This window comes from Engystomops pustulosus, chromosome 8 (assembly GCF_040894005.1).
Source record: "Engystomops pustulosus chromosome 8, aEngPut4.maternal, whole genome shotgun sequence".
NCBI classification, from domain to species: domain Eukaryota; kingdom Metazoa; phylum Chordata; class Amphibia; order Anura; family Leptodactylidae; genus Engystomops; species Engystomops pustulosus.
The window spans coordinates 74,815,652-74,829,012 of NC_092418.1; the positions used below are offsets into that span (position 1 = coordinate 74,815,652).

Below are 13,361 nucleotides of genomic sequence, written 5' to 3' on the forward strand. Positions count from 1 at the left end.
GGAAGAGTCATCAATCCCGAGCCTGGGATATGAACACTTTATGCACTGGTCACATGCAAAATAAGGGGCCTGACTGACCCATCAAGTGACCAGGGGCATGTTGTGACAAAATAAGGACATGGAGAACTACAAATGTCCCTGGTCTAGAATGAAATATGTAGGGAGAGATTGCTGACTTGAGTTGTTGGCGAGTACGACTAGCTAGAACTGAAGACTAGAGTAGAAATGATGGAACGTTATTATTAAGTATTAGATCTGTCAGGAGGAAGACATTACATAGTATAAGACATTTATTTTTTGCAGTCAAGCCCGACTTACCTGGGACTTAGCACAGGTGGAACATTGATATTGAACGCAGGAAGTTGAAGTTTACAAGGTCTTCCCCCATCACCAGCAGGGAACTTGCCCTTTTCACTCGATCCAAGCATATCCCCAAAACTTTTGTCCACTCTCTTAGTTGGAGTTTTAAAAGAACGTGGCGTCAATGGAGAGAGCATTGGAGAGCTATACGCTTTAGGCACCTTTAGAGAAGACTCAACTGGGCTCACTCCTCTTGGACTAACCGGCAAGGGGCATTTCTCATCATCTTCAAACTCATCATCTTCCAGAATGGATGGAAGCTTCTGAATCAGACCTCCATTGCTCTCATGATCAACCTAATAAAAAGATAAAGGACAGCGTGAATTCTGATTTATATTAAGGTATAGATTTCATCACAACAATAATCCAAAAAAGTATCTTCTTAAACATCACAAAACCTTTTGTGATATCACATGTGGCTTTCGGATGTGTAAGCAGCTGTGATGTCACATGGGGTTCCTCTCCTCTGCCCATACATTTTCATGATTGCATCGCGCTTCAGATCTAGCGTGACAAAGGTCGGATAGACCGAAACGTTGCAGCAACAAATCTCGATTGTGATCTGTTTCCTTATATTTAAATACATGAAACCTAATGGTGGAGATGTATATAAAACACTTGTATATAAACACTTGAATTAAAAGAAAAGAAAAAAGACTATGGATGTGTGCTATGTTCCTTTTTCTATGTCACATGGGGTTTAGTCTAAAAAGCCGGTGGGAGGTGCAGATGTTCAGGCAGGAAGTGGGCCTCTGTTGCTGTTGTGCTGTGACAGGCCAGGGAATGGTATTGATACATATTTCACTGTTCATCCTGGGCTCCTGGTTAACGCAGGCCCCTACGGCCCTACGGCCCCACTGGAGTCATATACTCCTCTGCAGCCCCCTCTTTTACCTTTTGTTTTAAAGACACTTTCTACACAGTAAGGAGCTTAGTGCTCACAAAGCAGAAACTATAAATTGTAACGGTTTCACTGCTGCTTTCTACTACTTATTACATACCCCATGCTCCTCCATGTGATGCAAAATGCCCGGCTGTATGTACACTATGCAGTGTCAATGGACTTGCTGCTAAATACTTAATGAGAAAACACAAGGCATCATGGAAACTGTGGGCACATGAAAACAGACTCAGCTTCAGGGGAAATTTGCCAGGTAAGTTGCTGTGAAATAAATCTATATAGTCAGGGAAGCTGGCTATGACATCACATATGTCTTTTTGTCAGGTAACTGCTGTGAAATCACAAGTCTAATTCAGCCAGGTAAGCTTTTGTAAGATCAAAAGCTGTGATATCACAGCTTTTCACTAAGATTAACTATTGTGTCTGCCAGGTTATCTGCTCTCATGTCACAAGGGGGTAATGTTCAGGTAGATGCTATAACATGACTACTGTTTTATTCACATAAGTTATGGTTACATCTCAAGTGGTTTACTGTCACTTACTCCTCCATTAAATCATAATAAAAAATATATATTGTGTTAAGTCTACCTAACATTTCAACAAAGTTAATTGCCTTGACTTTGAATGACTACATGACTTGTTATCTTAAAGGAAATCTACCATTTGCTTTTATGCATAATGAACCAAACATACCTGGAGAATACTGTAGCAACACTGATGCAGAAACATATCATGTTTAATCCCTGATCCGAGTGGTTTTGCTTAAAAGAACAATTATAAAACTATGATAATGAGGCTCTCTCGCACCTGTGGCTGCCCGGCGCTTCTCCTCTTATCCTAATTATGCACTGATCCAGAGAATGATGTAACAACCACTGTGTAGTCCCTTACAGGCAGAAGTAATCTATCGCTGCACCATCCCCTAGCTGCTGTGTATGAGTTATCCAGTTCAGGTTAGTCCTGTCTGGACAGTTCAGGAAGCTACGTGTAATGTGTTAGCCAGTATGCCCCCAGCTTTCCCATGGCCCTGAATTTTATAATTGTTTTTTGAGCAAAACCACTCAGCTCAGGGACTAAACAAGATATGTTTCTGCATCAGTGTAGCTACAGCATTCTTAAGGTATTTTGGGTTCATAATTGGTTCAAATCAAATGGTAGATTTCCTTTAATTTTCTGTCAGTTTTCTCTCTGTGAACTATTATATTACTATATCCTATCTCACCTACTGTACGTGTGTGTCCAACAGATGACTAAGACACATGATATCCCCTAACAGCAAGCGTAGATCTTGAAGTCTATGGAGAATTGATGCATAAAGAACACTGGAATAATGAACTATTTTTCATGGTTCAAAGATGACACATTAATAATAATAATAATTTCTTTATAAAGCGCACACAGATTAAGCAGCGCTACACAGAGCTTGCAAGATCAGTTTCCTGAAGCTACACTACACCTAACTAAAGATAACAGGGCAAGTAAATTTGACATTAAGTTATGGATCCCAGATGCCTATTGCCCCTAATTACAAAATGAATCTGTTTCCATATGGATTTTGCTTCAGGAGAGGATACATCTGTAAATGAACCCATAGTTTTATAGACTAATGTCAGCTAAGCTTTGTTAGGAATATTGAGTAACACATAACCCATGTGAGTAGCATATCATATATTACAGTAATCAGTGGAGACAATCTAAGTGGTCTACCATCAGGATGCAGGGAGAAAGCCTAGGCACCCTCATCACCCCGTTTCATTCCTGATTGGAGGTTATTTATTGCATGGGTTGATTTGTCACTAAATAGGGATTAATCGTATCTGTACAATTACCTTCCTAACATAGCTCCCTGCTGGCTCTGCTCAAAGAGTTCTCTGAGCGGAGTCATTCTGTATGGAGCAATTACATCCCCACCAGCCCTTTGTGCTTGGTTCTGGCAGTGGATCCATATCTTCATATAAGGAGCGAGCTCTGAGAATACAGCTGCCTGATTGTAGGGAAGTAGCTGGTGTGGCCGCAACTGCTGATTGCTCTCTCCCAGCAGACTCCTGCTCATGCCTAGCAGGGGACAGGGAAACCGGCTATGCCAAATGACTCGTCTCGTGATTACTTCCTTGCAAGTCAATACATCACAAGCAGTTCATTCTCATACTTTAAAATGAGCCATTTCTTTTATGTAACTATCAGACCGTTCCAATTAGCCTGTATTCCATAGATAATGATTACAGAAAGAAAATCTCTAAAAGACCACCCATCACGTGGAAAATGCAAGTCCAATCTGCATGCAAAAGTCAAAGAAATGCCGGGCTCTTTGTAATGTCCAAACTCAGAGGTTTTGGCCTTAAATTAGGAATGACTCTGAAGGAAAAAAAATGGATCCTTCCCATCAGGGTGAATTAGCATCCATACAGAAAAACAGCTTCCTATGTGTTTTTTTCTACCTCAACACAACTTGTTTAAAGCGTATATTTCATCGATATGCCGTACCATCTTTGTCCATTTGGAGGTGAGGTACTAATGGGGACCGTGTCAGACTAGACTTATCAGAGGTTTGAATGAGCTCCCTTTCTGATGTGTTTTTGCTGACTAGATGGTTGATGTGCATATTATTGTGGTTCACTGTGAACTTATTTTATCATTAATTATTAAAAGTTACGTTTCACTTATGGTACTAGTATATTCTGATGGATTTCTTACCGATTTTTGGATGTATTTTTTCTTTACTTGAAAAGTTGCCAATTAGGCAACCATTTTCTGTCTTGTTCGTATTTAAAATGTATTAACAAACAGCAGCATTACAGCTGCTCTGTCTCAGGCTATCTCCCATAACTAGTGCTTTTCAATTTGTAAGTGATCTTAGATTATTCTTTCTAAATTTGAACTTCCCACAAATGTCTCCAGGACTTCTCCTGAGCTGCACCAATTCTCTAAAATGCCTTATCCCGGACTATCTGACTAATACTCACCATTCCATTTCATTTGGCAGGTCACCCATATTCCCTAACTGCATGAAACTTCAACTCTCTTTACTAACCCATCCTGTGCAATTCCCCTGTCTGTTATCTGGTAAACACCAGATACCAAGCTAAAGATTTCTCTTCAGTCCCCTTAACCTTGTACTCTGTATATAAGATGGTGGCTGATGACGTGTTCAACCAACATTCGGTTCCCTTATACTGTGATTTTAAAGAAAGCAGTATGCACTGTTTGTATGTATTATTTTCAGGAGATTGGCATAATGAAGTAGCCACTTTATATGGGAAGAATGCATTTTTTCTTGAGATTCCTGATATAAAGCCACCACCTCTAAGGTTGAACACCACAAAGAGTATGGGTTTTCTTTGACTTTTGTGACATTTTCCTGGACGGTGGGTTTGGTTTGTATAACTTTAATCTGAGGTTACGCGAGGCGGCTACTCCACGCCCCGGTAGCCTCTTTTCCCCTCCTACTCACCCATCTTTGGCGCGTGGTCACTGCTCCAAAACAGTCGCGGGCCTGCTCTTCTGTGCATGCGCAGACGGCAGGATCGCCGGACAAGGGCGCGGAGCTGCGCGGAGCTGCGCGCCGAAGATGGGTGAGTAGGAGGGGAAAAGAGGCTACCGGGGCGTGGAGTAGCCGCCTCGTGTAACCTCAGATGCGGCTACTGGGGCGTGGAGTAGTGGGAGTAAGTAAATTTGCATAAATGTCTAATAAAAGTTAACAAAAAAGTGTGGGGACGTGAGGATTAGCCCTCAGAAGGGCTCTCCTCACGTCCCATTGATCCACCTACCACCCAGTCTACCTTTATAGGTAGATTTGTGGTGGTAGGTTCCCTTTAAGTGCTCCCCAGAGGACATTACTGTTTACTAAAAACTAATTCTTTCCAAACTGCAAGCAACATGTTATAGAGCAGGAGGAAGTAAGCAGATAAATATATTGATTTGTCAGAAACACTTCTTATAGATAAGAGCAACTATTGCTTGCGTCTAATATTGTATTCACTCTTCTTTGGAGAAATTTTACAGAGATACAAACATCTAACTTACAACTAATCACAACTAAGCATCAGCTACAAAGTTTGACTTTCCCTCTAATATCTTTGCACGATGCTTGATGCAGTCTTAAGTCAGTTAATTAGGTAGTCGAAGAGAAAATCCAGCACAGCAAGTTTTATTTATAACGTCTTCTCCCACTGGGATTTTACCATCACAGGCAGCCGCTTGGTGTAGCTATGAATAGATCCGAGAGCTATTTTTAGCATCAGAAGACATCTCTCATAGATTCAGAACCCCCGGCCCCCTGAGGGGTTGTTAATTCAGGTTTGTGCTCTGTGTTCCATGCAGAACAACACAACTGTATAAAATATAGAGACTGTTGTTCAATATGAAGTGGAAACTCCCATTAGGCATTAGTGCTAATGTAAATTAATGCAAAATAAGATTTGCTATTCTTCGTTAAAGGTTACCGACTATGGGAATTGTTTTGTTATATAAATGGGGTTTGGATCTGTGATACACTGGTAAATATTAGTCTAGTTTCTACTACATTTACATGTTCTCATAGTAAAAAAAAAATAATAATAATTAAAAAAAAAAAATCTGGTCCTTAAAAGGTCCACTGTGCCACGTAACTGATCTGCTTTGGACTCCTTTCAAGAGCATTATACAAGTATCCCTATGGTTGCTGTACAGGGACCTGACTTCACTGTGACAAAGATTCAAGACCTCAACCTCTTTAAGATGTCCTCTGCCACATAAACACTTATTTTATTAAAATGGATATTTGACTTCTTGCTTGAGGTTTTTAGCTATTTCTCTGTAGACTTGGCAGCAAATGCTTTTCCATCCCAGGTACCGTCTCCCTTCACCACTCGCACTGCTTCTGAGATACCTACATTATAAGCAATTTTGATGATTGGATGATGGGGATGGGGAGCAGCATGGAGGGTGAGCCTTGAGCTAGCCCCAATTTGTGCAGCTAGCTCACAGCCGCCCTATACGATCATGTGCATGAGGCTTGTGAAGCTATAGCACAGAAGGGCTCTGCTAACGCCCCACAGAGCTCTTCTGGATCATTGGCATAATTTTAAATTTGATTTTAGAAGGAAGGAGGTCATGGATAACAAATATAAGAAGATTACCACAATCACAGCACCTGGATCTATGAGTAAGTGTCCCTAGTTTATCATGCTGGATTTTGATGGGAGATTTCCTTTAAGAATATTTCTTCTGAGCAGGATATGATAAAAGGATAGAATCTAAGCTCAGAGATATCTAGGATTATTTAGGTTTTGAAATCCTGACAGGAGAGATCTTGTATATATACACATTGTAAGTCACTGCATGTAGGAAGAGTAATCATATCTCTCACCGTCTCTCATAGGAGATCTATCAAAATCCAGCAGCAAATCATTCAAGCCTTTATATTGTATAGAGCTCAGCTTCTTTCTCAATATCCCATCTTCTTCTATATTAATACGGAATAAGTACAATAAAAATATCCACAACTTATATATATTATTATATACTTATATATTATTTATATATTATTATATGTATATTTTATATATTATTTATATATATATTATTTATATAACAAAACATGTTGCCATCCACTGATGCAAAAAGCCATCTCGCAAATTGTAAAGAATTACTAGAATTACATTTTTTTTCTAAAATCTAAGTGGTTCTTGACTTTGAATATTAATCTTAAATATTATAAAAAGACTTATTCACTGAGGCATATTTTCTAAAGATATTTACTTACTAAAGATGTTGCTATGCTGAAAGGGGTGGGACTTCGAATGAAGTGGTTCGTAGCCTAAGTTGGAAATTTGATTGCATTTTCTGCCATATTGTAATAGGAGGAATACATTAGTCCGTCCGTCTTATTATTTAGCAGAAGCCATTATCACGTTATAAAACTATCTAGTCTTACTTTACAGCTCCTATTAGTTTATGACAGAAAACTTTATCCAAAGCCACACCCCTTTCCTGCAAAGCCACATCTTAAGTAAGCATTACTAAATCTTAGAACATGAGAATGTGGCCAGGATGTCATATTCCTGCTGTGTGTTGGGGATCTGTATCTGGTCTGTGGTCACAATCAGAGGACAGTTTTGCAGCTCCTGACATTGCAGAGGAAAGTTCTTTTTTGTATGTTAAATGGGAGGGAGCTCCTGATCACAATATTCCTCAGGTTGGGGGTTGCCTGTAGCACAGCAATGGAGGGTCTGGGAACGTTGTCTTCAGGCGGTCATATTTGTGGAGAATGTGGTGGAGTTTTCTCAAAATCTGTGTCACTTCAGGAAGCCTATTATACTATGCCTGATGAAGGGACTGTAGCTGTCCTGAAAGCTTGAAACATCTTATATTTCAGTTAGCCATTAAAAGGTATCGCAATCTCAAGAAGGTGACTTTATTTGACCTATCAAAAGCAATTTCTTCAACCGGCTAATACAATACAAAACTTTTTTTCTTGTGTCTCAATGTGAACTAACAGATTTATTATTTTCCACAACATAGGACTGGGCACTTAAATGTGGAGGCTCTGAACAGGTCCTAGGTAAGCACACCTTATGTCCTTTTAACCTCGCTCCGACCCTTTTCTGTTCCTATCCTTGGTTTTCCATATTGCAGCTGTTAAAGTTTGGAAAATTTTCAATAAAAACATGATACAAAAAAAAAAAGAAATGATGAATTAACATCACAAACTTCTAACTTGTGGAAAACACGCAGGGAAAATATAACAAGCATTTAGGAAAAGTTTATAGTGAATAGAGAAGTCGCACATCACTACATAGCTCTAAACCAGTGTCTATTTTTTCTGGAAAAAGAACCATTTTCTATTGATTTCTCACACTTCACTTCTATAACTGCTGTTATTACGAGGAGCTCAGGATGTTCACATTTACAGAATGCACTTTACAACAGTCAGAAACCAGAATCATAAATACTTTGATGTCCCATACTTCTTTGGTATACATTTCCAAAAATAAAGTATAATAATGATTTTAATAATAAATTATAACCGATATCTGATGACAACATGTAAACTCACATCCGCTTCGCTGCCTTCCCGAAGATTATAAGTGAGGTCATGCTGGATTTCAGAGATAAATTTTTGAGAGTATTCTGGGTAAAGCTCTAAGACCTCCCGAAGTCCCTTCAGACTGATGTACTGTAGGTCACAGTAAGTTAAGGCTTTCACATTGGCATTGGTCTTAATCACCCGTTTTTTATCCAGATTGTCTGAACCAATTAAATCTCCTTTACCTGAAAAGATCAAAGAGTCAATGTCACATACTTATATATCGTGAGAGGGATGAGTTATTTTTTGGAAAAAGAATAGCAACATTGTTTTTGTTGGATTTTATTCACATTTAGACAAATTCTCACTTAAAGGGAATCTGCAACCACAATTTACCTTGACTTGTATATGCTATATGTATTTGTATATATGATGTGTATATACTGTATATGTGTATATTTGATGTCTATGCACTGTGTGTACTTGTACATGATGTGTATTTGTATATATGAAGTCTATATTCTGTATGTGCTTGTGCTATGTACCTGATGTGTATATACAGTATGTATGTTAATGTATGAAGACTATATACTGTATATCTTTGTACCTGTACATGTGTATATACTGTATATGATGTGTATAAGCGGTATGTATTCATATATATGATGTGTAGATGCAGTATGTATTTGTGTATATGATGTCTATATACTGTGAATATATATATGTATGTGAATATATATGTGAATATATGATATAAGTCTGTGTACTTTTTGTGCGTGTACATGATATGTGTGTATATATATATATATATATATATATATATATATATATATATATGTATATATATATATATACATATATTTAATTGTAAACAGCATCTATACATCATGAACATAAATACATACTTGTATGTGATTGTACCAGATGTGTATATACTGCATGTATGTTAATATATGAGACTATATGCTGTATGTACTTATACATGATATGTATATACTGTATTTGAGTGTTTATGTGTGTATTTATTACTGTGCATGTACAGTACAGTGCATGCATGTACAGATGTTTATAGGGTTACTGTACTGTGTACTATATGTGTGTGCATTTGATGTATATATACTGCATGTACATTTATATGTGAATAAATGTGTGTGATTTTCTAAATATATATTTTTATCAGGAAGGGGGGCCCATGCAGAAGTCTTTTATGGGGCCCAGCCTCTCCTAGATGTGCCCCTGATGACACATCCCTATGAAATCTGCCCCCCATCTATATGTATGAAGTGTCTGCGATCCTCCCTGATTCCTCATCACTATTGTCAGATTAGTCAGCCATGTATCAGCATGAGTGAAATGCAGGGTACTATATTTTCACACATCAGCCTGACTCATCGCTGTCCTATAAAAGTTTGACACATGCAGTGGATTTTTCATATTGAGATTGAGAAAGGTGCAGCTTCCATGTACAGTGTAGAAATGCTGCGTGAATGCACTGGTTAATACTTATTTAGATGAACGAGTAGGCTGGAGAACTTCGCTTTAATCCATTTGCTCATAATTAATTTTAATTAATTCACTTCCATTAGCAACAGGAGGAATCCAAGTGTATGAAGAAATATCACTGTAAGAGATTCCAATGCTTTATAGTGAACAGAAGTAGTGATTAGCGAGATATAGACCGCCGCTTGCTGCTACAGCTTTTAAATGGGCTGCATGCTGTCACATGCTAACATGCCACCTGCTTGGCATCAGCCACATTAATAATATATGATAACTGGCATTAGTCAATTTCCCTAATATTTTCTTTAAAGGGAGTCTACCGCTACATTTCTGCTAATGACATGTCGTTAAAGGGGTGAACAAACTATTTAAGTTATCCCCTATCAACAGGATAGGAGATATAAAGCTAATCTGTGAGGACCCAAAACAATCCAGAGAATGGGGGTCCCGTTATCACTAATGGATGAAGTGGAATTTGTTTTTATAGTTTTAAAAAATTCAAAAGGGGAATGCTTAGAATTTTTCCTTTTTTTTAACATTTCTTAAAAATATTTTTAATGTTTCTTTCTAACAATTATTTCAGGCCCTCTAGGGTGCTTGAAATATACAAAATACTGCAATACAACTGTATTGTAGAATATTGTGATTAACTGCCTCTGGCAGACTGTAATAGAGACTACTGAAGGACAGCTCAAGGAGCCTCTTACAGGCTTCCAACTGTAATGGGCACTTATCAGCGCCTTTGATGACATCAATACGGTGGTGCTCATGCACTGGCGCTGTATAGGTGATAACTGTTTAACTGCCAGCACCAATCGAGACAGTAACATATAGCTCACACCTACCCTTAATCCCTTGATGACCAGTCCTGAAAGGGTATGTTCATGTCATCTCAAACATACCCCTATATATTACTTTTGCTGATGCTCCAAAGAATGAGGTGAACCAGGGGTGTCAATTGAGCCTTCGAAGTACCATTGTGCCTGCCTGCACCCCTTCCTCTTTTCATCTCACCGCACCTCCCTTGCAAGTTCTCAAACCACCTACTTATCCTTTGTCACAACAACCCATGCAATAGTTTGTACTGCATATGCACAGGTTTAGGGCTCATTCACACAAATGTAATGGGGACTGATATCCGGACGCACCATTTGCGCACACGTCTCACTGCACTGTGATCTCACACTGAGAAATGTACAAAATTTCTTATATTTTGCTGTGTTAAAGGGCCGGCCCTGTGCAGCTCTATGGAGAGGGGAGGGGTGAGCAGCGTGTGCTTGCACAATTGTGTGACTGTATCCTTTTAGAAACTATTAGTACTCCATTTAGAAATACACTTCCATTAGAAAGGGTCTTTTTTTAAACCTATTTATCATGAAAAACAAACATTTTGAGCTGTTTTTAAAATATTTTAAGGTCTAAATGGAAGAGCAAAGACACAAGTGTGAAGCACTGCTAAAAAAATGATTTATTACAATGATAGGCGGAGGATTTGAATGACTAACAAAATGATGGCTCTATTCTTTACATACATCTAAATAAAGATTAAGTAGACAGAAGGCAAAACATCAAAGAGTCGCATAAAATCAGCAACTCAGTGGGACACTTTTACTAAGGATCGCGCGCTGCACTTTTTTCGGACTTTAGCCATTTGGGGCTAAAACGGCTTGCACAGGTATTTAAGTGTGTGCACTGGGATTGTGAATATGAGTATGAATAGAAATATGTAAAATGTGGGATAAATAAACTTACCCTTAAAAACTTACTACTGAGTTAGCAGAATGGAGAAGTGGCACTGATCTTAAAGAGTAACTTATTATTAGTAAGATTATTATTAATATTATGATTTTTGATATTGTGTATGTGGAGGGGGGGATGTTGTGAACATTTTTCAAATATACTATATAAGAAATTGTGCTTAGTTTGTAAAGAAACAGACTGCAGACTGCCCCTTAGTGGCAATTTTACTTTTAACGTTGTTTGGCAAGTTTGTCTTGTTTGTTAGACAACTGTGAGTCTTAAAGACAACGTGTCATCAGGACCCTTTTTCTGGATCCACCATGTCCCCATAGATAACAGTGTACACATTGTCAAAGAGTTTTTATAGTAAAACTGTCTGTTTCTGAAAAAAAAGATACGTTAAAGTTTATCTTTTTGTATGCAGAGCTGTGTCCCTAGTCCCATGGGAGAGGCCAGTGATAACCCCCCCACCACCACCATCAAGAAACCGCTCCATCATGCATCCATATTGCCTTTCCACCATTGCAACACCCCTCAGGATGTCATACATGTCTGCCCCACTCCTCACTGGCCACTCTCAGAGGACTAGGGACACAGCTGGGTCATGTCAGGAAGTAGTTTACAGAAGTGAATGAAATGTACCCATAAAAACTGCTCAATAATTTTTTAAAATTAAAAACAATATTTATGAAATGTCTGTAAATATGAGAAAAAAAAGCATTGTGGTATTCTGCAATTTTGAAGAATATGCTTTAATTTATTCTGTTTTATTAATGTATGAACAATAGTTAGTCTTAGCAAAGCAGAATCCCTTTCATCCTGTCCTATAAAAACCCACCTAGGATGGCAAGGACGGTATTGTCTTTGAGCACCTCCATGGATCCAGAGCAAACAAAGTATATGGCTTGTAAAGCATCCCCTTGCCTGATCAGATATTCGCCCGGAGCACAAAAGGAGGTTTTAATGCTGAGAGACAGAGAGCGCAGACAGCCCCGACTGGCAGACTCAAATATTGGCAGCTGGAGGATCTCCTTGTTAAGATGCATGGCTATATCAGCTCTTAGTTCATCAGGAAAATCCCTAAGAAGCTAAACAGGAAAGCAGAAATGAGCGGTACCCATGTGAGTCAGGTATACAATATGCTGATAATAACACAATCTATACACTCATAAAACAAAGAGAATTTGACAAAAAAAACATTACGCAGTGGAAAGAAAACCATGTCAATGTATGTTACCAAAACTAAAATTAAAGCATAAATGAACAGCAAAAATCCCATAAACAACAGGCAGTGAGCCAGGGTTAGTATAAATGTAAGAAATAAGTCTCTCTGGAACAATTACATGTAATCCAGGAGTGACTGCCGGTGCAGACTGCTCTGCATCATCCCTGTGTTTTGAGGGAATGACAATGGATGTTTCTATTGTACTGGTATCTCCACAGATACATGCGGCCTCCGGCTATTGAAGAAGCTATTGTGTCATCTTCAATGCACGCGGTGGAATTACATGGCCTCAGTGTGCAAAGCCTTTTTTTCCTATCTGACAATAGGAGTCTTCTGTTAACAAGAATATGATTCATTTCGGGTAAAACCAAGACTACAATGATCCGATCTGACCTCATCTTGTCAGGGAGAGACCAGATATGACCTGGTCAGTGGGACGCATTTCAATAAGTTCTTATGGCAAACAGCTGGAATGGTGAAGCTTCGTGAAAGATCAGATAAGGGTCTTACACAGCTATTTCTATTCTGTTACTACTAACTAAGTTTTATATCATAAAAAAAAAAGCTCCAAGCAAGATTTTTGACATAACAAGGCATCAATGCCGCTTTGTTTTTGTCAGGAGTAAAGG

At 38.6% G+C, this 13,361-nt stretch overlaps 1 protein-coding gene across 3 annotated transcripts in view; it reads right to left on the reverse strand.

Moving 5' to 3' along the window:
- LOC140075413 (voltage-gated delayed rectifier potassium channel KCNH8-like) overlaps positions 1 to 13,361 on the reverse strand; it is a 326,146-nt gene that overhangs the window by 25,380 nt on the left and 287,405 nt on the right. For all 3 annotated transcript variants that reach the window (XM_072121262.1, XM_072121261.1, XM_072121263.1), the window contains exons 10-12: positions 12,346 to 12,595; positions 8,298 to 8,512; positions 319 to 656 (exon numbers count right to left, since the gene is read on the reverse strand). In XM_072121262.1, the coding sequence (XP_071977363.1) occupies positions 319 to 656; positions 8,298 to 8,512; positions 12,346 to 12,595 (803 nt within the window). The remainder of the gene's footprint in view (positions 1 to 318; positions 657 to 8,297; positions 8,513 to 12,345; positions 12,596 to 13,361) is intronic.